Source organism: Bufo gargarizans, chromosome 7, assembly GCF_014858855.1.
Source record: "Bufo gargarizans isolate SCDJY-AF-19 chromosome 7, ASM1485885v1, whole genome shotgun sequence".
NCBI lineage: Eukaryota > Metazoa > Chordata > Amphibia > Anura > Bufonidae > Bufo > Bufo gargarizans.
In genome coordinates, this window is record NC_058086.1 from 90,745,381 (window position 1) to 90,771,195 (window position 25,815).

The 25,815-nt window shown below is 43.8% G+C and overlaps 1 protein-coding gene across 1 annotated transcript in view; it reads left to right on the top strand.

The window, feature by feature from the left end:
- Positions 1 to 25,815, top strand: part of GRIN2B (glutamate ionotropic receptor NMDA type subunit 2B) — a 551,074-nt gene that overhangs the window by 515,081 nt on the left and 10,178 nt on the right. Inside the window, exons 9-11 of the mRNA XM_044301863.1 lie at positions 17,589 to 17,749; positions 18,314 to 18,501; positions 19,245 to 19,483. Coding sequence (XP_044157798.1) covers positions 17,589 to 17,749; positions 18,314 to 18,501; positions 19,245 to 19,483 — 588 coding nt within the window. The remainder of the gene's footprint in view (positions 1 to 17,588; positions 17,750 to 18,313; positions 18,502 to 19,244; positions 19,484 to 25,815) is intronic.

Sequence of the window (25,815 nt, forward strand, 5' to 3'; positions counted from 1 at the left end):
CCATGCTAACCCTGCCCTCAGAGGAGCTGGCCGTGACACAGCTGCCTTGGCGACCTCTTGCTCCTCCTCTGCCTTGGCCTTGGGCTTCCACTTGTTCCCCTGTGACATTTGGGAATGCTCTCAGTAGCGCGTCTACCAACGTGCGCTTGTACTCGCGCATCTTCCTATCACGCTCCAGTGCAGGAAGTAAGGTGGGCACATTGTCTTTGTAGCGTGGATCCAGCAGGGTGGCAACCCAGTAGTCCGCACAGGTTAAAATGTGGGCAACTCTGCTGTCGTTGCGCAGGCACTGCAGCATGTAGTCGCTCATGTGTGCCAGGCTGCCCAGGGGTAAGGACAAGCTGTCCTCTGTGGGAGGCGTATCGTCATCGTCCTGCCTTTCCCCCCAGCCACGCACCAGTGATGGACCCGAGCTGCGTTGGGTGCCACCCCGCTGTGACCATGCTTCATCCTCATCCTCCTCCACCTCCTCCTCATCCTCGTCCTCCTCGTCCTCCAGTAGTGGGCCCTGGCTGGCCACATTTGTACCTGGCCTCTGCTGTTGCCAAAAACCTCCCTCTGAGTCACTTCGAAGAGACTGGCCTGAAAGTGCTAAAAATGACCCCTCTTCCTCCTCCTCCTCCTCCTCCTGGGCCACCTCCTCTTCCATCATCGCCCTAAGTGTTTTCTCAAGGAGACATAGAAGTGGTATTGTAACGCTGATAACGGTGTCATCGCCACTGGCCATGTTGGTGGAGTACTCGAAACAGCGCAACAGGGCACACAGGTCTCGCATGGAGGCCCAGTCATTGGTGGTGAAGTGGTGCTGTTCTGTAGTGCGACTGACCCGTGCGTGCTGCAGCTGAAACTCCACTATGGCCTGCTGCTGCTCGCACAGTCTGTCCAGCATGTGCAAGGTGGAGTTCCACCTGGTGGGCACGTCGCATATGAGGCGGTGAGCGGGAAGGCCGAAGTTACGCTGTAGCGCAGACAGGCGAGCAGCGGCAGGATGTGAACGCCGGAAGCGCGAACAGACGGCCCGCACTTTATGCAGCAGCTCTGACATGTCGGGGTAGTTGTGAATGAACTTCTGCACCACCAAATTCAGCACATGCGCCAAGCAAGGGATGTGCGTCAAATTGGCTAGTCCCAGAGCTGCAACGAGATTTCGCCCATTATCACACACCACCAGGCCGGGCTTGAGGCTCACCGGCAGCAACCACTCGTCGGTCTGTTGTTCAATACCCCGCCACAACTCCTGTGCGGTGTGGGGCCTGTCCCCCAAACATATGAGTTTCAGAATGGCCTGCTGACGTTTACCCCGGGCTGTGCTGAAGTTGGTGGTGAAGGTGTGTGGCTGACTGGATGAGCAGGTGGAAGAAGAGGAGGAGGAAGCCGAGAAGGAGGAGGTGGCAACAGGAGGCAAAGAATGTTGCCCTGCGATCCTTGGCGGCGGAAGGACGTGCGCCAAACAGCTCTCCGCCTGGGGCCCAGCTGCCACTACATTTACCCAGTGTGCAGTTAGGGAGATATAGCGTCCCTGGCCGTGCTTACTGGTCCACGTATCTGTGGTTAGGTGGACCTTGCTACAGATGGCGTTGCGCAGTGCACACTTGATTTTATCGGATACTTGGTTGTGCAGGGAAGGCACGGCTCTCTTGGAGAAGTAGTGCCGGCTGGGAACAACATACTGTGGGACAGCAAGCGACATGAGCTGTTTGAAGCTGTCTGTGTCCACCAGCCTAAATGACAGCATTTCATAGGCCAGTAGTTTAGAAATGCTGGCATTCAGGGCCAGGGATCGAGGGTGGCTAGGTGGGAATTTACGCTTTCTATCAAATGTTTGTGAGATGGAGAGCTGAACGCTGGCGTGTGACATGGTTGAGACGCTTGGTGACGGAGGTGGTGGTGGTGGTGTTGGTGGTACATCCCCTGTTTGCTGGGCGGCAGGTGCCAACGTTCCTCCAGAGGCGGAGGAAGAGGCCGAGGCGGCAGCAGCAGAATAGGCCGAGGCGGCAGCAGCAGAAGAGGTAGCAGGGGGAGCCTGAGTGACTTCCTTGGTTTTAAGGTGTTTACTCCACTGCAGTTCATGCTTTGCATGCAGGTGCCTGGTCATGCAGGTTGTGCTCAGGTTCAGAACGTTAATGCCTCGCTTCAGGCTCTGATGGCACAGCGTGCAAACCACTCGGGTCTTGTCGTCAGCACATTGTTTGAAGAAGTGCCATGCCAGGGAACTCCTTGAAGCTGCCTTTGGGGTGCTCGGTCCCAGATGGCGGCGGTCAGTAGCAGGCGGAGTCTCTTGGCGGCGGGTGTTCTGCTTTTGCCCACTGCTCCCTCTTTTGCTACGCTGTTGGCTCGGTCTCACCACTGCCTCTTCCTCCGAACTGTGAAAGTCAGTGGCACGACCTTCATTCCATGTGGGGTCTAGGACCTCATCGTCCCCTGCATCGTCTTCCACCCAGTCTTGATCCCTGACCTCCTGTTCAGTCTGCACACTGCAGAAAGACGCAGCAGTTGGCACCTGTGTTTCGTCATCATCAGAGACATGCTGAGGTGGTATTCCCATGTCCTCATCATCAGGAAACATAAGTGGTTGTGCGTCAGTGCATTCTATGTCTTTCACCGCTGGGGAAGGGCTAGGTGGATGCCCTTGGGAAACCCTGCCAGCGAGTCTTCAAACAGCATAAGAGACTGCTGCATAACTTGAGGCTGAGACAGTTTCCCTGGTATGCATGGGGGTGATGTGACAGACTGATGGGGTTGGTTTTCAGGCGCCATCTGTGCGCTTTCTGCAGAAGACTGGGTGGGAGATAATGTGAACGTGCTGGATCCACTGTCGGCCACCCAATTGACTAATGCCTGTACCTGCTCAGGCCTTACCATCCTTAGAACGGCATTGGGCCCCACCATATATCGCTGTAAATTCTGGCGGCTACTGGGACCTGAGGTAGTTGGTACACTAGGACGTGTGGATGTGGCAGAACGGCCACGTCCTCTCCCAGCACCAGAGGGTCCACTAACACCACCACGACCATGTCCACGTCCGCGTCCCTTACTAGATGTTTTTCTCATTGTTATGGTTCACCACAACAACAAATATATTATTTGGCCCAATGTATTGTATTCAAATTCAGCGGGATATAAATTTGAGGCCTAGTATTTAGGCGCTGGGTGACCGGTATGGATTTAGTGACAGAATTAGACTTGGAAATGCACAGAAGCGTGTGTGTGAAGTTATTCTGAATGACCCTATGTGCACCTTGAATATTATATACCCTTTTTGGGATAGATTTCAAATAGCTCTGATATAGCAGGAACCACTAAATTATGAAATTGCTAAATTGGGAATTGTATTTCAACCCAGAACAAAAAATGTGCTTTGACGGACACTAAATATCTTGCCCAGCAACAACAGTACAGCGGTAACGAGAGATTTAGCAGGATATAAATTTGAGGCCTAGTATTTAGGCGCTGGGTGACAGGTATGGGTTTAGTGACAGAATTAGACTTGGAAATACACAGTAGCGGGTGTGTGTGAAGTTATTCTGAATGACCCAATGTGCACCTTGAATATTATATACCCTTTTAGGGATAGATTTCAAATAGCTCTGATATAGCAGAAACCACTAAATTATGAAATTGCTAAATTGGGAATTGTATTTCAACCCAGAACAAAAAATGTGCTTTGACGGACACTAAATATGTTGCCCAGCAACAACAGTACAGCGGTAACGAGAGATTTAGCAGGATATAAATTTGAGGCCTAGTATTTAGGCGCTGGGTGACAGGTATGGGTTTAGTGACAGAATTAGACTTGAAAATACACAGTAGCGGGTGTGTGTGAAGTTATTCTGAATGACCCAATGTGCACCTTGAATATTATATACCCTTTTAGGGATAGATTTCAAATAGCTCTGATATAGCAGAAACCACTAAATTATGAAATTGCTAAATTGGGAATTGTACTTCAACCCAGAACAAAAAATGTGCTTTGACGGACACTAAATATCTTTCCAAGCAACAACAGGACAGCGGTAACGAGAGATTTAGCAGGATATAAATTTGAGGCCTAGTATTTAGGCGCTGGGTGACAGGTATGGGTTTAGTGACAGAATTAGACTTGGAAATACACAGTAGCGGGTGTGTGTGAAGTTATTCTGAATGACCCAATGTGCACCTTGAATATTATATACCCTTTTAGGGATAGATTTCAAATAGCTCTGATATAGCAGAAACCACTAAATTATGAAATTGCTAAATTGGGAATTGTATTTCAACCCAGAACAAAAAATGTGCTTTGACGGACACTAAATATGTTGCCCAGCAACAACAGTACAGCGGTAACGAGAGATTTAGCAGGATATAAATTTGAGGCCTAGTATTTAGGCGCTGGGTGACAGGTATGGGTTTAGTGACAGAATTAGACTTGAAAATACACAGTAGCGGGTGTGTGTGAAGTTATTCTGAATGACCCAATGTGCACCTTGAATATTATATACCCTTTTAGGGATAGATTTCAAATAGCTCTGATATAGCAGAAACCACTAAATTATGAAATTGCTAAATTGGGAATTGTACTTCAACCCAGAACAAAAAATGTGCTTTGACGGACACTAAATATCTTTCCAAGCAACAACAGTACAGCGGTAACGAGAGATTTAGCAGGATATAAATTTGAGGCCTAGTATTTAGGCGCTGGGTGACAGGTATGGGTTTAGTGACAGAATTAGACTTGGAAATACACAGTAGCGGGTGTGTGTGAAGTTATTCTGAATGACCCAATGTGCACCTTGAATATTATATACCCTTTTAGGGATAGATTTCAAATAGCTCTGATATAGCAGAAACCACTAAATTATGAAATTGCTAAATTGGGAATTGTACTTCAACCCAGAACAAAAAATGTGCTTTGACGGACACTAAATAACTTTCCCAGCTACAACAGGACAGCGGTAACGAGAGATTTAGCGGGATATAAATTTGAGGCCTAGTATTTAGGCGCTGGGTGACAGGTATGGGTTTAGTGACAGAATTAGACTTGGAAATACACAGTAGCGGGTGTGTGTGAAGTTATTCTGAATGACCCTATGTGCACCTTCAATATGATCTACCCTTTTAGGGATAGATTTCAAATAGCTCTGATATAGCAGAAACCACTAAATTATGAAATTGCTAAATTGGGAATTGTATTTCAACCCAGAAGAAAAAATGTGCTTTGACGGACACTAAATAACTTTCCCAGCTACAACAGGACAGCGGTAACGAGAGATTTAGCAGGATATAAATTTGAGGCCTAGTATTTAGGCGCTGGGTGACAGGTATGGGTTTAGTGACAGAATTAGACTTGAAAATACACAGTAGCGGGTGTGTGTGAAGTTATTCTGAATGACCCAATGTGCACCTTGAATATTATATACCCTTTTAGGGATAGATTTCAAATAGCTCTGATATAGCAGAAACCACTAAATTATGAAATTGCTAAATTGGGAATTGTACTTCAACCCAGAACAAAAAATGTGCTTTGACGGACACTAAATATCTTTCCAAGCAACAACAGTACAGCGGTAACGAGAGATTTAGCAGGATATAAATTTGAGGCCTAGTATTTAGGCGCTGGGTTACAGGTATGGGTTTAGTGACAGAATTAGACTTGGAAATACACAGTAGCGGGTGTGTGTGAAGTTATTCTGAATGACCCAATGTGCACCTTGAATATTATATACCCTTTTAGGGATAGATTTCAAATAGCTCTGATATAGCAGAAACCACTAAATTATGAAATTGCTAAATTGGGAATTGTACTTCAACCCAGAACAAAAAATGTGCTTTGACGGACACTAAATAACTTTCCCAGCTACAACAGGACAGCGGTAACGAGAGATTTAGCGGGATATAAATTTGAGGCCTAGTATTTAGGCGCTGGGTGACAGGTATGGGTTTAGTGACAGAATTAGACTTGGAAATACACAGTAGCGGGTGTGTGTGAAGTTATTCTGAATGACCCTATGTGCACCTTCAATATGATCTACCCTTTTAGGGATAGATTTCAAATAGCTCTGATATAGCAGAAACCACTAAATTATGAAATTGCTAAATTGGGAATTGTATTTCAACCCAGAAGAAAAAATGTGCTTTGACGGACACTAAATAACTTTCCCAGCTACAACAGGACAGCGGTAACGAGAGATTTAGCAGGATATAAATTTGAGGCCTAGTATTTAGGCGCTGGGTGACAGGTATGGGTTTAGTGACAGAATTAGACTTGAAAATACACAGTAGCGGGTGTGTGTGAAGTTATTCTGAATGACCCAATGTGCACCTTGAATATTATATACCCTTTTAGGGATAGATTTCAAATAGCTCTGATATAGCAGAAACCACTAAATTATGAAATTGCTAAATTGGGAATTGTACTTCAACCCAGAACAAAAAATGTGCTTTGACGGACACTAAATATCTTTCCAAGCAACAACAGTACAGCGGTAACGAGAGATTTAGCAGGATATAAATTTGAGGCCTAGTATTTAGGCGCTGGGTGACAGGTATGGGTTTAGTGACAGAATTAGACTTGGAAATACACAGTAGCGGGTGTGTGTGAAGTTATTCTGAATGACCCAATGTGCACCTTGAATATTATATACCCTTTTAGGGATAGATTTCAAATAGCTCTGATATAGCAGAAACCACTAAATTATGAAATTGCTAAATTGGGAATTGTACTTCAACCCAGAACAAAAAATGTGCTTTGACGGACACTAAATAACTTTCCCAGCCACAACAGGACAGCGGTAACGAGAGATTTAGCGGGATATAAATTTGAGGCCTAGTATTTAGGCGCTGGGTGACCGGTATGGATTTAGTGACAGAATTAGACTGGGATATGGCCAAAAAATAACCACACTATTGCTGGTTAAATGCACTTGGTGACGGGCGCAGCTTGCCCCTGATGTAGTATATGGCCAAAAAATGAACAGACTATTGCTGGTTAAATGCACTTGGTGTCACAGCTTGACCAACCACACTACTGAGGGTTAAATGCACTTGGTGACGGGCGCAGCTTGCCCCTGATGTAGTATATGGCCAAAAAATAAACAGACTATTGCTGGTTAAATGCACTTGGTGTGACAGCTTCACCCTGATGTAGGCTTTAGCCAGAAAACAACCACACCATTGAGGGTTAAATGCACTTGGTGACAGGCGCAGCTTGCCCCTGATTTTGTATATGGCCAAAAAATGAACAGACTATTGCTGGTTAAATGCACTTGGTGTGACAGCTTCACCCTGATGTAGGCTTTAGCCAAAAAACAACCACACCATTGAGGGTTAAATGCACTTGGTGACAGGCGCAGCTTGCCCCTGATTTTGTATATGGCCAAAAAATGAACAGACTATTGCTGGTTAAATGCACTTGGTGTGACAGCTTCACCCTGATGTAGGCTTTAGCCAAAAAACAACCACACCATTGAGGGTTAAATGCACTTGGTGACAGGCGCAGCTTGCCCCTGATTTTGTATATGGCCAAAAAATGAACAGACTATTGCTGGTTAAATGCACTTGGTGTGACAGCTTCACCCTGATGTAGGCTTTAGCCAAAAAACAACCACACCATTGAGGGTTAAATGCACTTGGTGACAGGCGCAGCTTGCCCCTGATTTTGTATATGGCCAAAAAATGAACAGACTATTGCTGGTTAAATGCACTTGGTGTGACAGCTTCACCCTGATGTAGGCTTTAGCCAAAAAACAACCACACCATTGAGGGTTAAATGCACTTGGTCGCAGCTTGTGCTGGCGCACCACAAGACACAAAATGGCCGCCGATCACCCCAGAAAAATGTGACTGACAAACGGTCTGGGCAGCCTAAAAACAGTGAGCAATTGAGGATCAGCAGCTCAATGATCCACAGCTGCAGATCGATCAGTTAATCAAGTCCTTTGGAGGAGTTAATCTGCCTAATCTCGCCCTACTGTCGCAGCCGCAACCTCTCCCTACGCTAATCAGAGCAGAGTGACGGGCGGCGCTATGTGACTCCAGCTTAAATAGAGGCTGGGTCACATGGTGCTCTGGCCAATCACAGCCATGCCAATAGTAGGCATGGCTGTGATGGCCTCTTGGGGCAAGTAGTATGACGCTTGTTGATTGGCTGCTTTGCAGCCTTTCAAAAAGCGCCAAGAAAGCGTCACAAAAGCGCCAAGAAAGCGACGAACACCGAACCCGAACCCGGACTTTTACGAAAATGTCCGGGTTCGGGTCCGTGTCACGGACACCCCAAAATTCGGTACGAACCCGAACTATACAGTTCGAGTTCGCTCATCCCTACTCCCACCAAAAGCCACAAATATGGGCACAATGTATATAGTCCAGAGTAGCAACGACCCATGAAATAAGGCAAAGATGCAGCCTAAAATGCACAATAAATAAATAGTAGATGATAATGTGACATCAGAGCACCTAATACCTGAATAAAATATCTGATATAAACTCTGGACTATCCAGATGGGTCTGGGTGAAGAGATGACGTGTATCGCCGGTAAAGTCTGGCTTCCTATTTGTGGCTTTTGGTGGGAGCTGTGATTGTGTCTAGTCTTATTTTGTATCAGCACATGGTATATTGTATACAATTTTTAATTATGTCGGTGTGTCATTATAGTCTGATACAATGTACGTATTGGTTTTATATTTACTGGATGTGCACTTTATTGGGGTTTTCTTGGTTCATGCAGGCTTTTTTTTCTTTTTTTTTGGGGTATGTGTGTTTTGAACTGCCAGTGAACTCCATTTGTAATATAGTGTGCCCCCTCATGTATTGCTAATACAGTCATTCAATATGACAGTTGCACAATAATCATGCAAAATGGATCATATAATTCACATCATGCAAGGGGCCAATATGTTGTACAGTGGTCATCTGATTTCTCTGCTCACCCCTGAGGTCAGCTATCAGAATCCATCTTCTCTGTGGCTTCCCAATCAGACCGACCATTAAGACTCAATATACATTTTTATATTTCCAACACTAATCAGTTAGTTACCGGTAATTTTCAAGTATCCACTGTATTAAATATACCAATCCTCGCTGTAGCTGCTTTGAATAGATAACTCAGATTATGAGAAATATTACAGCCAGATGGATATAATACCAGGCATGGTGTGTCTTTATAAAAGGACTTGTTTACCCTAGTCAATATACGGTAGATCACCCAACTCCCTTAGTGCTGTGATTCAGTATCTTATTCCAGAACATATGCTGGATTGTTTTTTTTCCACTAGGATAAGTGCATCACAAAATGATAAGAAGTCTTAGTCCACAATTCTCCCATGAGACAATGCTGCAAAGGCACAGAGTCAGCATGTCACCTAAATTGTAGCCAGTCAGAATCAAAGCTTTATTCTGGCCAATCAACAGATGCTTTTAGCTACTTCATTATGTAAATTGTACTTCCAGGCGCTTAACAATAGCTCTCTCCAAAGCCTTCATCTCAAGCACATCTCTAAACTACTAATCAGTCTCTAGCAGGCACAGAACATTCTCAGTTTGGTCTATGACAGTGACCTTATAGCGAAGGTTTAAACTGCGCCTTCCGTGATTGCACTTTATTCGTTATTATGGCTTTAGAAAATATTGCCTCTGGCAAATATTTAGTTTTTTTCTGTTTCATATGGACAAGGCTATGAGCTTTAGGTACTTGAAATGACATCTGGTGGTATCAATGCCCATCACCAAGATTTATGAAAGAAATTGTTTTTGTGAACTAAAAGGAGTCATGTACAATGTAGTTTTAGAAAAGCTGAAAAGAGATTGATCTTGTGCACCTGTAACAATGGCTGTGCTCTGCCATCGAGAGCTGCGTAAAAGCTTTTGGAGGAGAACAAGATTTTATGTGACACAAAGCAGCAATCTAGACAAGCAGGCAAAGTGATGGATAACGGCACCTGAAATCCACACACCAGGGCCTTCTCTTTTGGAAAATGCAATAACAGTCGAGGTAAATTTACTAATCCTGTCTAAAACAGGGTAAACTTAAATAGATGGCCTGGCTGATGCATAGACTGAACCCATGCAGTCAATATGTCCAGATCTGCGACATAAAACTTACATAGTTACATAATTAATAGGGTTAAAAAAAGACACAAGTCCATCAGGTTCAAACAAGGCATAGGTGGGAATGTGAATCCCAGAAGGAAGTGAGACTCAGATTTCTACACATTTTCATAAGCATTAATGTCATTTACGTTTATGAATTCATCTAAACCCTTTTAAAACTATCCATTGCCGCTGTTCTGACCACATCTTGAGGAAGTCTATTCCACAGATTCACAGTTCTTACAGTAAAGAACCTTTGACTCTTCTGGAGACTGAACTTTTTCTTCTCCAGTCAGAGGCAGTGCCCCCTTCTCTTTTGAGGGCATTTTACATAGAACATATATCTTTAGGAGAAGGGAGCCATTATAGGCTGATTATTCTTATCTTCTTGTCCTACATATAATAGGATGTGTAGTGTGCATCCCCATTGCTAAAGTACAGCACTAGTGAGGTACAGTAGACAACTGAGGATTCAGCAGCTCATAAAAGTATAGTTTGTAAAAACAACAGGGAATATATATACACTCACCTAAAGAATTATTAGGAACACCTGTTCTAGTTATCATTAATGTGATTATCTAGTCAACCAATCACATGGCAGTTGCTTCAATGCACGTAGGGTTGTGGTCCTGGTCAAGACAATCTCCTGAACTCCAAACTGAATGTCAGAATGGGAAAGAAAGGTGGGCTACAACAGCAGAAGACCCCACCGGGTACCACTCATCTCCACTACAAATAGGAAAAAGAGGCTACAATTTGCACGAGCTCACCAAAATTGGACTGTTGAACACTGGAAAAATGTTGCCTGGTCTGAGTCTCGATTTCTGTTGAGACTTTCAAATGGTAGAGTCCGAATTTGGGGTAAACAGAATGAGAACATGTATCCATCATGCCTTGTTACCACTGTGCAGGCTGGTGGTGGTGGTGTAATGGTGTGGGGTATGTTTTCTGGGCACACTTTAGGCCCCTTAGTGCCAATTGGCCATCGTTTATATGCCACGGGCTACCTGAGCCTTGTTTCTGACCATGTCCATCCCTTCATGACCACCATGTACCCATCCTCTGATGGCTACTTCCAGCAGGATAATGCACCATGTCACAAAGCTCGAATCATTTCAAATTGGTTTCTTGAACATGACAATGAGTTCACTGTACTAAAATGGCCCCCACAGTCACCAGATCTCGACCCAATACAGCATCTTTGGGATGTGGTGGAACGGGAGCTTCGTGCCCTGGATGTGCATCCCTCAAATCTCCATCAATTGCAAGATGCTATCCTATCAAAGAATGCTATCAGCACCTTGTTGAATCAATGCCACGTAGAATTAAGTCAGTTCTGAAGGCAAAAGGGGGTCCAACACCGTATTAGTATGGTGTTCCTAATAATTCTTTAGGCGAGTGTGTATATATATTGGAGGAGGGCCGAGCCTCTGTGAGGAATTGCACCCAGTGCACAACGTCTGACTGTGCTGCTGCAATATTTGTGATTTTATATATATATATATATATATATACAGTACAGACCAAAAGTTTGGACACACCTTCTCATTCAAAGAGTTTTCTTTATTTTCATGACTATGAAAATTGTAGATTCACACTGAAGGCATCAAAACTATGAATTAACACATGTGGAATTATATACATAACAAAAAGGTTCTTCAAAGTAGTCACCGTTTGCTTTGATTACTGCTTTGCACACTCTTGGCATTCTCTTGATGAGCTTCAAGAGGTAGTCACCTGAAATGGTCTTCCAACAGTCTTGAAGGAGTTCCCAGAGATGCTTAGCACTTGTTGGCCCTTTTGCCTTCACTCTGCGGTCCAGCTCACCCCAAACCATCTAAATTGGGTTCAGGTCCGGTGACTGTGGAGGCCAGGTCATCTGGCGCAGCACCCCATCACTCTCCTTCATGGTCAAATAACCCTTACACAGCCTGGAGGTGTGTTTGGGGTCATTGTCCTGTTGAAAAATAAATGATGATCCAACTAAACGCAAACCGGATGGAATAGCATGCCACTGCAAGATGCTGTGGTAACCATACTGGTTCAGTATGCCTTCAATTTTGAATAATTTCCCAACAGTGTCACCAGCAAAGCACCCCCACACTATCACACCTCCTCCTCCATGCTTCACGGTGGGAACCAGGCATGTAGAGTCCATCCGTTCACCTTTTCTGCGTCGCACAAAGACACGGTGATTGGAACCAAAGATCTCAAATTTGGACTCATCAGACCAAAGCACAGATTCCCACTGGTCGAATGTCCATTCCTTGTGTTCTTTAGCCCAAAAAAGTCTCTTCTGCTTGTTGCCTGTCCTTAGCAGTGGTTTCCTAGCAGATATTCTACCATGAAGGCCTGATTCACACAGTCTCCTCTTAACAGTTGTTCTAGAGATGTGTCTGCTGCTAGAACTCTGTGTGGCATTGACCTGGTCTCTAATCTGAGCTGCTGTTAACCTGCGATTTCTGAGGCTGGTGACTCGGATGAACTTATCCTCCGCAGCAGAGGTGAATCTTGGTCTTCCTTTCCTGGGGCGGTCCGCATGTAAGCCAGTTTCTTTGTAGCGCTTGATGGTTTTTGTGACTGCAGTTGGGGACACTTTCAAAGTTTTCCCAATTTTTCGGACTGACTGACCTTCATTTCTTAAAGTAATGACGGCCACTCATTTTTCTTTACTTAGCTGCTTTTTGTTTGCCATAATACAAATTCTAACAGTCTATTCAGTAGGACTATCAGCTGCGTATCCACCTGACTTCTCCACAACTGATGGTCCCAACCCCATTTATAAGGCAAGAAATCCCACTTATTAAACCTGACAGGGCACACCTGTGAAGTGAAAACCATTTCAAGTGACTACCTCATGAAGCTCAACAAGAGAATGCCAAGAGTGTGCAAAGCAGTATTTAAAGCAAATGGTGGCTACTTTGAAGAACCTAGAATATGACATATTTTTAGTTGTTTCACACTTTTTTGTTATGTATATAATTCCACATGTGTTAATTCATATCTTTGATGCCTTCAGTGTGAATCTACAATTTTCATAGTCATGGAAATAAAGAAAACTCTTTGAATGAGGTGTGTCCAAACTTTTGGTCTGTACTGTATATATATACAGTTGCAAGAAAAAGTATGTGAACCCTTTGGAATTATATGGATTTCTGTACAAATTGGTCATAAAATGTGATCTGGTCTTCATCTAAGTCACAACAATAGACAATCACAGTCTGCTTAAACTAATAACACACAAAGAATTAAATGTTACCATGTTTTTATTGAACACACCATATAAACATTCACAGTACAGGTGGAAAAAGTATGTGAACCCCTAGACTAATGACATCTCCAAGAGCTAATTGAAGTGAGGTGTCAACCAACTGGAGTCCAATCAATGAGATGAGATTGAAGGTGTTGTTTACAGCTGCCCTATAAAAAACACACACCAGTTCTGGGTTTGCTTTTCGCAAGAAGCATTGCCTGATGTGAATGATGCCTCACATAAAAGAGCTCTCAGAAGACCTACGATTAAGAATTGTTGACTTGCATAAAGCTGGAAAGGGTTATAAAAGTATCTCCAAAAGCCTTGCTGTTTATCAGTCCACGGTAAGACAAATTGTCCATAAATGGAGAAAGTTCAGCACTGCTGCTACTCTCCCTAGGAGTGGCCGTCCTGTAAAGATGACGGCTAGAGCACAGCGCAGACTGCTCAATGAGATAAAGAAGAATCCTAGAGTGTCAGCTAAAGACTTACAAAAGTCTCTGGCATATGCTAACATCCCTGTTAGCGAATCTACGATAAGTAAAACACTAAACAAGAATGGATTTCATGGGAGGATACCACAGAGGAAGCCACAGGCTGTCCAAAAAATACGTTGCTGCATGTTTACAGTTTGCACAAGAGCACCTGGATGTTCCACAGCAGTACTGGCAAAATATTCTGTGGACAGATGAAACCAAAGTTGAGTTGTTCGGAAGAAACACACAACACTATGTGTGGAGAAAAAGAGGCACAGCACACCAACATTATAAGCTCATCACAACTGTGAAGTCTTTATAACACTGATTGTTCATACTTGAACTATAATAAAGTTAATTAAAAAAAAAGTCTGGTGGTGGGGGTATCATGATTTGGGGCTGCTTTACTGCGTCAGGGCCTGGACGGATTGCTATCATCGAAGGAAAAATTAATTCCCAAGTTTATCAAGACATTTTGAAGGAGAACTTATGGCCATCTGTCCACCAGCTGAAGCTCAACAGAAGATGGGTGTTGCAACAGGACAACAACCCAAAGCATAGAAGTAAATCAACAACAGAATGGCTTAAACAGAAGAAAATACGCCTTCTGGAGTTGCCCAGTCAGAGTCCTGACCTCGACCCGATTGAGATGCTGTGGCATGACCTCAAGAAAGCGATTAACACCAGACATCCCAAGAATATTGCTGAACTGAAACAGTTCTGTAAAGAGGAATGGTCAAGAATTACTCCTGACCGTTGTGCACGTCTGATCTGCAACTACAGGAAACGTTTGGTTGAAGTTATTGCTGTCAAAGGAGGTTCAACCAGTTATTTATTCCAAGGGTTCACATGCTTTTTCCACCTGCACTGTGAATTTTTACATGGTTTGTTCAATAAAAACATGGTAACATTTAATTCTTTGTGTGTTATTAGTTTAGGCAGACTTTGATTGTCTATTGTTGTGACTTAGATGAAGATCAGATCACATTTTATGACCAGATTGTGCAGAAATCCATATCATTCCAAAGGGTTCACATACTTTTTCTTGCAATTGTATATATATATACTTGTGGTGGGTGCGACATTGACATATTATCATACTACAGACTACAGGTTAAAAAGTCCAAACAATGTTTATTTGTTCCTCATAAGCATTATCCAGCAGAATACAGGGCATTCAAGTTAACCATAATTTAGGGTGAAGCCACAGCACGTGAAGCATAACAAACACCAACAAAAACACCTGCCCATACGGAGAACTTCTCTCTCTCAACTATGCTTTCAGCTTGTCAGTAGGATCAGGCATGGTACAGTCACACGGTCAGATAGCCAGCATGCTCTGACACTGACTGAGGTTCTGAGGCCTATATTTATTCCCCAGCAACAATCCCAGTAGCCACACCTGGGATCTCCTCAGGCTAGAGGGAATAGCTGTACTGGAATAGGGGTGTGGAATGGTAGGTCCTATTGCCAAACCTACCTACTATTCCAATAGTGCCATAGTAATCCCATAGTGCCTACTATGTTCTCCAATATCTGGGAGGGGGGGGGGGCATTAGTGACAGAACTGAAATACATGAGCAGTTGTGTATGGGATGTTGTAGCTGTAGTGACTATTCAACTATGCAGAAAGAAAATCCAGCTAGAAAATGTGTGTACATATAACTGTGCATGTACTTGGATAACTGTATGTGTGTAAGTGTATGTACATTGAGTGGTTTGTTATGAAAAACTATTCTTTTTTTTAAGTTTTATTTTGAGAATATTGTACTTCATTATTGGTGAGTCCAGTGTGGAAGGAAAGGTAGAACATATCTAGGGCCTGTGCCACCCCCGATGATCAGCGCATTCACTCACCGTATAAGATCATTCAGTCACTGTATAAAAGTACTATTCAGACACATTTGGACTATTTCAGTCAAGTCACAGCCAGTAATACTTTTCACAGATCAGTTGTAGCTGAATAATATGGATAGTGGCTTGAAAATTATTCTACATAATGGGAGGTAAACGTTCTTCTTCAGGCATACATTTTTTGGGGTGGGGGTGTTATTTAATATTTAAGTGCCGACTGCTTCAGGTCACCATCCAGAGCTCTATTTGTGGTAATCATTGGGGTACATCTCATGTGGGCCTCTAGACTAGGTAAACAATTATAGACATCTGCCTCTCTGGTACATATCCTTCCGTTTCTATGACTTTGCAGTGGAGGTTTCCATCATGACTGTTCTATCTGTATAGCTTGACTTTTTTGTCTTGACTCATGGATATATGGCAAACTATCAATCACCCAGAAGTTTTATCCGTCTGCACAGTGCCAATACCATATTGAGTCTTATTGGAGCGTGAATCAGTAAATGAAACCTTTCACACTTTGATTGTATGGGGAAGGAATTGACTGGATCTCCCATAAAACACGTAGTTTAACATTTAGCAACCTCTCAAAAATGACCAGATTTATTGCCAGTAAAGGACTCTCTGAACCAATTATTCTTCACTTCATGAGCAAACGATTGTGGGAATGTTATCTTTAATGAAATCCTAATTTAATTTCAGCAGAATTTCATGCTTTGGTGGAAAGCTGTAGTTTGGCTGTTTTAATGAATAATGCATTTATACAACTAATAACCATGGTCTAATTTTAGACAATAGACTTGAAAGATAGAATTCACAATAAAAAGGCAAAAAACTAAACATATTTTAATAGAAATGAGGTCATCCATATAGCCCTGCTAATAAATGAACTTTATCAATCGTTTATGTTCATGAATTTCAAACTAAAAAATATGTCCTAATTATAGGCAATGTCTTTGTCTGACAGGGACAAGCGGTATCTACGAATTCTCAACATTTTTGGATTTCTTACATAGCAGACAAGTAACACTGGATTGTATTTATTGCACGCCGTAGTGTATTAAAAAGTATACATTACACCCGTCAGCCGAGAAGACTTTCACTTACAGATAGCGCACCTCTGTCTCTCCAGCCTCCCAGGAACATGTGGATATAAATGCAAATGTACCTGAAATATTGGGCCAAAATATGGATTTGGTACAGATATTTTAACTAACTTCACCATTTGTGTTGGGGATTGAACAGAAAGATGTGGATGTGGAATACTGCTAATTGCTGTACCTTTACTTGTGAATTAAAGGGGGGCCAGTCACCTCTCCTGACAGTTCTGTTTTAGGAACGATTTACATCCCCCATGTAATACCAGTTCTAGAGCATCTTTTCCTATGATTCTATATTGTACCATTCCGCTATTATTCTTTACTAGCAGCTATGAATGAATTGCTAGACATTTGCAATGAAGATCCAGTTGGGTGTTACCAGTTAGTGGTGTGTCCCTCCCACTGGCATTACTGATTGGATAATATCAGACTGTGCAGAAACACACCACCAAGTGTTAACACCCTGCCTGACCTTCATGGCAAACTGCTAGAAATTCATTCAGAACTTGTAGAAGGAATGATAAGTGATCAACACATTATAGAATCATAAGAATAGATGCTCAAGACTTGGTATTACATGGGAGATGCAAGAGGTTGCTAAAAGAGACATGTCTGGAGAGGTGACAGGTCCAGATAAGTAAAGGTACACTCTGGCAATTAGCAGTAATCCATGTTTGGTCACCACAGCCTGGCCAAACCGTGTCCACCCTACTTGTTGTTACGCAAGCCACGTATAGAGGTCATTTTCTTCTATCAATATGAATATGGAAAGTGGAGTAACTTTTTTCTGTGTCAGTTTTAATCCTACAGATATGGACTCAACTTTTCTAATTTTATTATAGTTTCAAAGACCCAATGATTTCTCTCCCGCCTTCCGATTTGGCACTGTCCCGAATGGCAGCACAGAAAGAAATATTCGTAACAACTACCTCGAAATGCATACTTATATGGTGAAATTTAACCAGCGATCAGTGCAAGATGCCCTTTTGTCTTTAAAAACTGGGTAAGTTGTGTTTAGTATATGGTAGACCACAATAATGTGCCAGACTAAGCATTTCATCAAAGCTCTGATTAGTTTTACTGTGTAAGCTCTCTGATTTCTTCCTCCCTGCACTTCGATATAATCAGTGGATTATGCGTCTGTTGCAGGACGCTGTAGCCATTAAAATCAATAGCATTGCAGCTATTAGGCTGCCTATGCCGAATACAGGAGCATAGATTCTGCTCGGCCAGCAGCACAGAGCCTTGGTGGTTCAGCTGTAATGTTCTGTATTTAAACCAAAGATCCACTGATTAAACATATTGTGAACCTGAAGACTTTTCTATTAAACAGTGAGTCTTATTCTGAATTTTGTACATAAAAAAGTATTAGTCAGTCCAGGTCACAAGGTAAATTGTACATACACCACCATATAAATATGTGCATCATTTATGTAAGGTTGCTGACGTTTTTATCAATTACCTTTAAATAAATGATAACATTATTTCAGCAAGAGAAGATTGCCTTCTAGTAAATCTATAACGGAACATTCTTAATGACATTTTCATGTCTTTGCTCATATTATAGTAAACTGGACGCCTTTATTTATGATGCTGCTGTGCTGAACTACATGGCAGGGCGGGATGAAGGCTGTAAACTAGTGACCATTGGTAGCGGCAAGGTCTTTGCATCCACTGGTTATGGCATTGCTATCCAAAAGGACTCTGGATGGAAAAGACAGATTGACCTGGCAATCCTGCAGCTATTCGGTGATGGTATGTAGTTCCTCAGGGCAGTCAATAACTGTGGTGGAGAGGACATTTTAAGTAGGTCTTTCTTATTGTCTATATACTAGTTCTGTGCACATAATAAAATAACCCCCTATATACTGTAAATCTGCACCAAAGATGGTTTATGGTCTAAGTTTTGGTGTATAGGAGGAAAGGCTTCAATAACAAAATTGAGAAATGCTTAGATGTCTGTCATTTTGCTGGATAAATAGTGATGGATGAGCTGGAGGGCCGCATGTTGACCATGCCTGCACTAAGTAATAGTGTTGGTCGACCACCAAAGTGCTCATGTGCTCTGGTGCTCAAGTAGAATGGAAGTCAATGGAGAACCCGAGCATTAAACCAGGCACTCGCTGCTCTGAAGAGGGGAGGGTGTTGGGACTCTAGTTCGGCTTAGGAGTCCCTGCTCTGTCTCCATAATAGCTATGTCCATATATGCAGTCAGTGCTTGGGGACACCCAGTGTATTTAAACTTAATTTAGTCTATATGTCTGAAAAGTTTCTGTTGGTATTTTAAATCACAACCTTCTACATTAGAGACAAGGACTTTAACCACTCAGCTATGTCAGAAATACCTCATAGTAGTTTGTCATGTAGTAAGTATTCCTATACAGCAGAAGTATCATTTCATATTTCGGTGTAGGTTACTTAGCTGATATCACATGGTTGCTTTGTTTTATGAAGCTTGCTTGCCTTCTTAGTATGTCATGATTTTGCATTTTGTTTAGGGGAAATGGAAGAGCTGGAAGCCCTCTGGTTAACTGGCATTTGTCATAATGAGAAGAATGAGGTGATGAGCAGTCAGCTGGACATTGACAACATGGCTGGAGTATTCTACATGCTGGGAGCTGCTATGGCTCTGAGTCTCATCACATTCATAATGGAGCACCTCTTTTTCTGGCAGTTCCGTCACTGCTTTATGGGAGTCTGCTCTGGAAAGCCAGGCCTAGTATTTTCTATCAGCAGGGTAAGTACAACAGATGTGAGACCTGTTCATATCCTCAATTTTCATTAACATCCAGCCAGTAGATTTGATCTAATAGCATAAAACATGCAGGGCTAAGTGAAAAATCCAGTTTCAGTGATTTTCCTGGAACTATTGACAAATCTACTGCAGTTGGCAGCTGTATCTTTACTGCCTGCTAAATGTCTCATGGTTGTCACGGTCAGCACAGGCTACAACCATGGCCTAGGTAAAGGACAGTAAGTAGTAAAAAAGAAAAACTGCGATGGTTTAATTTTGTCATTTAACTTGTTATGAAGTTAGTTGTTTTAGTCTTCCCATATACTTGCAATCCTAATGGAGGTGTGACAACTATCCTGTATATCGTTTCAAATGGATTCCAGTGAATCCGTGCCTTTTAATTGAGTCCATGAAGTTTCCTTTAGGGGTCCCATATTTTTTGACACCAAGAATAGTGGTGCAGACTGTAGTGTGAATGGAGTCTTAAATATGCACATACGTTAACTGCCTCCTTTTGATACTTGATGTATTTGAAATTTTCATAAAAATGATTAGAATGAGAGAAAACAGAAACTCAACTTGTTTCACTAGAGAAATAAACCTGCAGGGGGGAAAAATAACCTTAACCTTTATTTAAAAAAAAGTAGATATAAAAGTATAGTAATCAAGGAAATTTCAATGCAAGTGCATAACACAATAATAATAATGCCAAATAAAAAATGGATGTAAGAGTAACATAAATGGTGAGTGGAGTGTAATAAAAATGAAAGGAATCCATCAAACACATTAGAAGCCAGTTTGTTATTCTGTACAAAGAAGCAGTATCATTAAAAGTACACCTAATGTTAAAATAACATATTAGAGTGGCGTTATTCTTCAGACTACACAATGGACATGATTACCTTTTGTGCCCTTCTCTTCTTATTATAGCTAGATTGGATACATGCGTTCCATAACTGATAACTATAGACTCTGCTTAATTCAAATCATTTAAGTGTCTGCAGATTTTAAAGTCATGAAAATATATTAAAGAGGACCTTTCACCGATTATTACACTGTAAACTAAGTATACAGACATGTAGAGCGGCGCCCGGGGATATCACTGCACTTACTATTATCCCTGGGCGCCGCTCCATTCTCCCACTATTCCCTCCGGTATCTCCGCTCTCTAAGTTATAGTAGGCGGAGCTTTCAGTCAATAAGTTATAGTAGGCGGAGTCTGCCCTTGTTCTGCTGTAGCGCTGGCCAATCGCAGCGCAGAGCTCACAGCCTGGGAGGTTATTTTCTCCCAGGCTGTGAGCTCTGCAATGCGATTGGCCAGCGCTACAGAAGAACAAGGGCAGACTCCGCCTACTATAACTTAGTGAGCGGAGATACCGGAGGGCATAGCAGGAGAACGGAGCGGCGCCCGGGGATAATAGTAAGTGCAGTGAGATCCCCGGGCGCCGTTCTACATGTCTGTACTCTTAGTTCACAGTGTAATAATCGGTGAAAGGTCCTCTTTAAAGTGATATCAGATATGTCAGATGACCATTGCAAATGCCTACAATTTTTCTAACAAGTAATATAAATCTATAACTCCATACTAAATAGGGGCTTATGCACACAGCAATGTAATGTAAAAGGTCCTTGTATGGCAGCATGCTGAATCCCTACAGGTTCTTGATATTGACCTGCATATACTTTGCACACAGAAACAACGTGGAAAATACCCTGCGTGGGAGCATACTGAATTCCTACATGTCCTTATTATAGGTTTGCACCATATTATCCCCCTGAAGCGTTGATTTTAGGGCAGGCCGGATACTGCAAAACAGTGGTGCAGTATGAGACCATAGCAGCCTATGGACACTGTGTAAGGGATCTGTAAAACAAAGATCTGTATTACGGTCAGGTGCATGAGGCCTATTAATGGTAGGTACATAACGTGCAATAACACTATTAGATTTAAGCACATACAGTATGCTGACTTATCACTGAACTGACACAAATAAATCATACCATCAACAACCAGTGGATTACTGGAATACTTCAGTCAATCAGGCTCCTAAACGCATGTCCACATAATCCAAAGTCAAAGCAACCAGAGGGATTCCAAATTCTGCTCCACTTATTTATTAAAGGGATTGTGCCAAAGTTATCCCCTTTCTTCAGGATAGAAGATAACTAATGGTGGGGTCTAGTGATGAGCAAAGTTATCTAAATTCGATTCGGCTGCTTCACTGAAGATCACAAAGAAATTAGATTTGTGGTAGTGGCTACCTGTGAACGAATCGGGGAAGCATGCCTAACCCCGGACCCTACACTGGCTGACTTGTGCATGGAGCCAGGTACGCGGGTAGGCCTAAAAGGGGGAATACCCTGATGAGGACAACAGAGAAAAGGGGAGGGAGGGGCACGAGAGAGACGCGCGCCGGGGTAAGGGAGCCGGTGAATAAATTGGGCAGATGCCCCTCCCACAAATGCAAACTAAACCTCAGCCTTCCAAATTTGTGGTCGTGGCTACCTGTGAATGAATCGGGGAAGCATGCCTAACCCCGGACCCTACACTGGCTGACTTGTGCCTGGAGCCAGGTAAGCGGGTAGGCCTAAAAGGGGGCCTTTTAGCGAGAGTACAAAAAGCCAGAGAAATTTCAACATGGGATTCGGAATGTACCTCACGAAACAGGAGGAACGCCAATGCCCCATTTTCCTGATGACATGTGCCGGGACCTTATTCCTGGAAGCTGCCCCGATACGTAAGGAATGGCCGGAAATAACTCAGGGATTATAACCTAGGCCCGAGCCCAGGGTTGCGGATGTGTGAAATGAATTGGGAGTACATGGCAGCTTTGATAACCGTACTTGTGAAGGGCCCAAAGGGTTACCATCAAAGGCTGAAGATAATTTCCTGAACATTTCGCCAGATACGGGCTGTCTATGGGAAGGGGGGTCCTCCCTACTTTTCTGGATTCCTCGTAAAGTGGCCTTGATTACCTGCACGGAGAATATAGAACCCCCGCCTGGATTGCAGAGCATAGAGTAGTGTTGGATGTCTGCCAAGTATAACTTAATGGTGTTGTATGACAGCCTGAGCTGGAAATGACAGTGGGCGATGAAGGCCATGATGTAGGAGATGTCGTCCAGGCCATCCTGGAGAATTCTTAAAAAAAATTTAAACCGGCTTGGTAATTCCTGGCTGTATTGGGAGAAAGGGATTGTTGAACTAGGTTCCTTGCTGACGAAATGAGGGAGTTCAGTCCATCACCAGGGAACTGAAGGCCAGGGCTGGACATCCCGTGGAGTCTGCCTCGGGCATCACCGGAAAGAAGAGGGGGAAATTAAACCGGGACAAGCCATCCGCCGCTATGTTCCTAGACCCTTGAATGTGACTCCAGAATATGTGGAAATTGAAAGATAAAGAGAGCCATACCAGCCACATTTCAGACACTTGGCCCTACCTTTTGTGATAATGTCGACCAAGGCTTGGGCTGCCGCCACGATAGGGTAAAGTTCCAGGAGGGAGGAAGTGTTTAGGATTTTAGCACCTGGCAAGACTTCCGCGGGCCACTGACCAGCCATCCAATGGGACTCGTAGATGGCCGCGAATCTGCGGCAGCATCGGAGAAAACGGTAGGAGATGAATGACTCCAAAAGGGAACGAAAAGTGAAATACAATTCCCCTGGGAAAGGAACAATCTCCACATGGCCAGGTCCGACATTGCATGGCTGTCCAGGCGGATGACGCTCTCCTGGTCAGTTGCTGAAGGAAGTAAATTAAGCAGTCTAGATGTAAAAGTCCTGCCCTGAGGCATGATCCTGAGGCAAAGTTGAGCCTACCCAACAAAGATTGGAGTTTAACCTTAGTGAAGAATCCAGAGGATGCAGCTTTAGAAATGACCTTGCAACAACTGACTAGCTTCTCTTCGGGAAGGCTGGCTTCCATCCAAAGGGCATCCAGGATGATGCCGAGGAATGTTACCCTAGTGGCAGGACCCTCGGTCTTTGCCTGTGCAACAGGAACCTGCAATTTCAAAAAAATTCGAAGCAGAGTGGCCAGATTGTCTGATTTGCCGTGCGGGCCCTCGATGCTCAAGAAGTCATCAAGATAATGAATGACCGTCGGCAAACCACCATGATGGACCAGAATCCAGTGCAGAGCCTTGGCGAACTGGTCGAAAAACCAAGGGCTACTTTTAGAACCAAAAGTGAGCCTGTTGGAAAAATAGTAACGATCGGCCCATTTAATGCTGTAGTACTGCCACAACTGCGGCCGGGCAGGAAGAAGCTTGAAGGCATCGGCGATATCTGCCTTTGACAGCCAAGTACCTCTGCTGAATAATAAGATAGATTGTATGGCTTTGTCGATAGAGGAGTACTGCATGGAGAACTCCTCCGTCGGAATGAGTGAATTAAGACTAGGTATTACGGAAGCATGAGGAGCAGAAAGGTCATAAATTAAGCATTTATTATTGGATGATTTTTTGGTGACCAAACCGATTGGGTTTAAACGCCAGGAATGAAAAGGAATTACGGCGATGGGGCCAATGAGAAAACCCTTCTCCACTTCTGACTGGAGCAATTCCTCCACTGCCGCAGGGTCCCCTGTGGCGGAGAGTACGTTTCCGCCTTCCCAAGAAGTCTGCGGGAAGGCGACAAGCCCCGTGTGGAAGCCCTCCGTGAAGCCCACCAGCAGGAACTCCACAAAGTTTTGATCATGGTGGTCCTGTAGTAGGGCTGCAAGCAGGTCCACGTTGATATTGGTTAGTCAGAACTGCTTGAAAGACTTTTTGTAACAGGTGGAACACGGATGAGCCCTGAAGCACAAAGAACACACATGAAGTGCTCTGCAGCCACTGAAGGAGCACCCGCCCGCATTGAAATTATTGCAAACCTGGCTGTTGCCCAGATATACAATGGGTCGACCTAGCTTATCGACTGAAGGTGTGTTCTGCTGGGCCCTGGAGGGTCCGGGTAATGACCTGTCCTGATTGCTGTTAGCGGTGTTTGGGCACCATTCCAAAGAATGGAAAATTGACTGACACACCGTACATGTAGGAGCTCTAAGACCCGCGAAGTGGCGGCAGAACAACTCCATGTCAATATTAGCCCAGTTGGTGACTAACCGGAGCTAGTGCCACCACCGCTTTTGCGGCGAAAGAGCTAAGTTAATCATAGAAGGCTGAGCCACCGTACTTGTGGCCCATGTCCCTGACATGATACAGGTAGATGTCCAACTCCGCTCTCCTTTCTGGTTGGGTGGTACAAATAACAACCCTAAAGAAACTTAATGCAAGCACGGACTCAGGGATGGACAACTTCCTATTCAAGCGGGCATCCTTGGCCTTAAGGACTACAGAAACATCACCACAGTTGATGACCCTGCTCTCCGGGACGTCCTGAGAGGTAATAAGGATAGATGCCAAGTTGACATCCTTCCCTGCCAGAATATCTTTTTTAATGCTCTCAGGAATGAAATGGAAGGGGGCCACCCAGGGACTGGGCATGGAAATACCTGGCGAAAAGCAATGAGAAGTAGAAGGAGCGGGTGGCAATGCCGGCACTTGGGGAATTGATGGGGCCCGAGACTCCAGTTCCGCTACCCTGGATTGGATATCAGCCACTGAACTGACCAGGGGATTAATAGTGGACTTTAGTTGGGATAGCGAGAGTTGAATGGATTAAAGCCCAGGTTGATCCCCAGAAGGGCTCGGGTTGGACATCAAAAGTTTGTAAAGCTCCGCCTTCCTGGCAGAAGCTGGGTATGGGATCCCCCTCCTGTTCAGCTCCATGATCAACTTTGAAACAGTCCAGTTCCTGAGAGACATAGCGCTGGTCTGGCCTGAAACCGAAGTTTCAGGAACTGACATATTGTCGTCTACATCTGAAGCTTGAGACATGCTTGACCTGTGGAGAGAACGTACCGCCTGAATTAGAAAAAATGGGTGTATTGGAAATGATTAAGAAAGACGGCTGGCGTGATAGGTGACCAGATGGTGGCAGTGAAAGAATGGATGAGATTCTGTGAAAAAAAGCTTGTGCCATGCTTGGTGAAACGTACCCGAAGAATGCAGCCGCAAAGACCGGCGAAAATGCCTTAGAGATGAACAAATGACTTGGACCAGTGCTGAAGAAAGTGAAACGGGCGAGAACCTGGAAGAAAAAAGGGGGAACATGCATGCCTGAGAATGAACGTAAAGAGACTGGTGCAGAATCGGACCAGCAGATTGGCACATTACTGGGTGCATGTTAGACCAAGGGAGCCGAAAAAGTGGACACGTGACCTGGAATCCCAAAACGTGAACAGGAGTAGCCGGGAATTGTGGCAGAAGATGACCGGTGGCAGATCTGCAAGA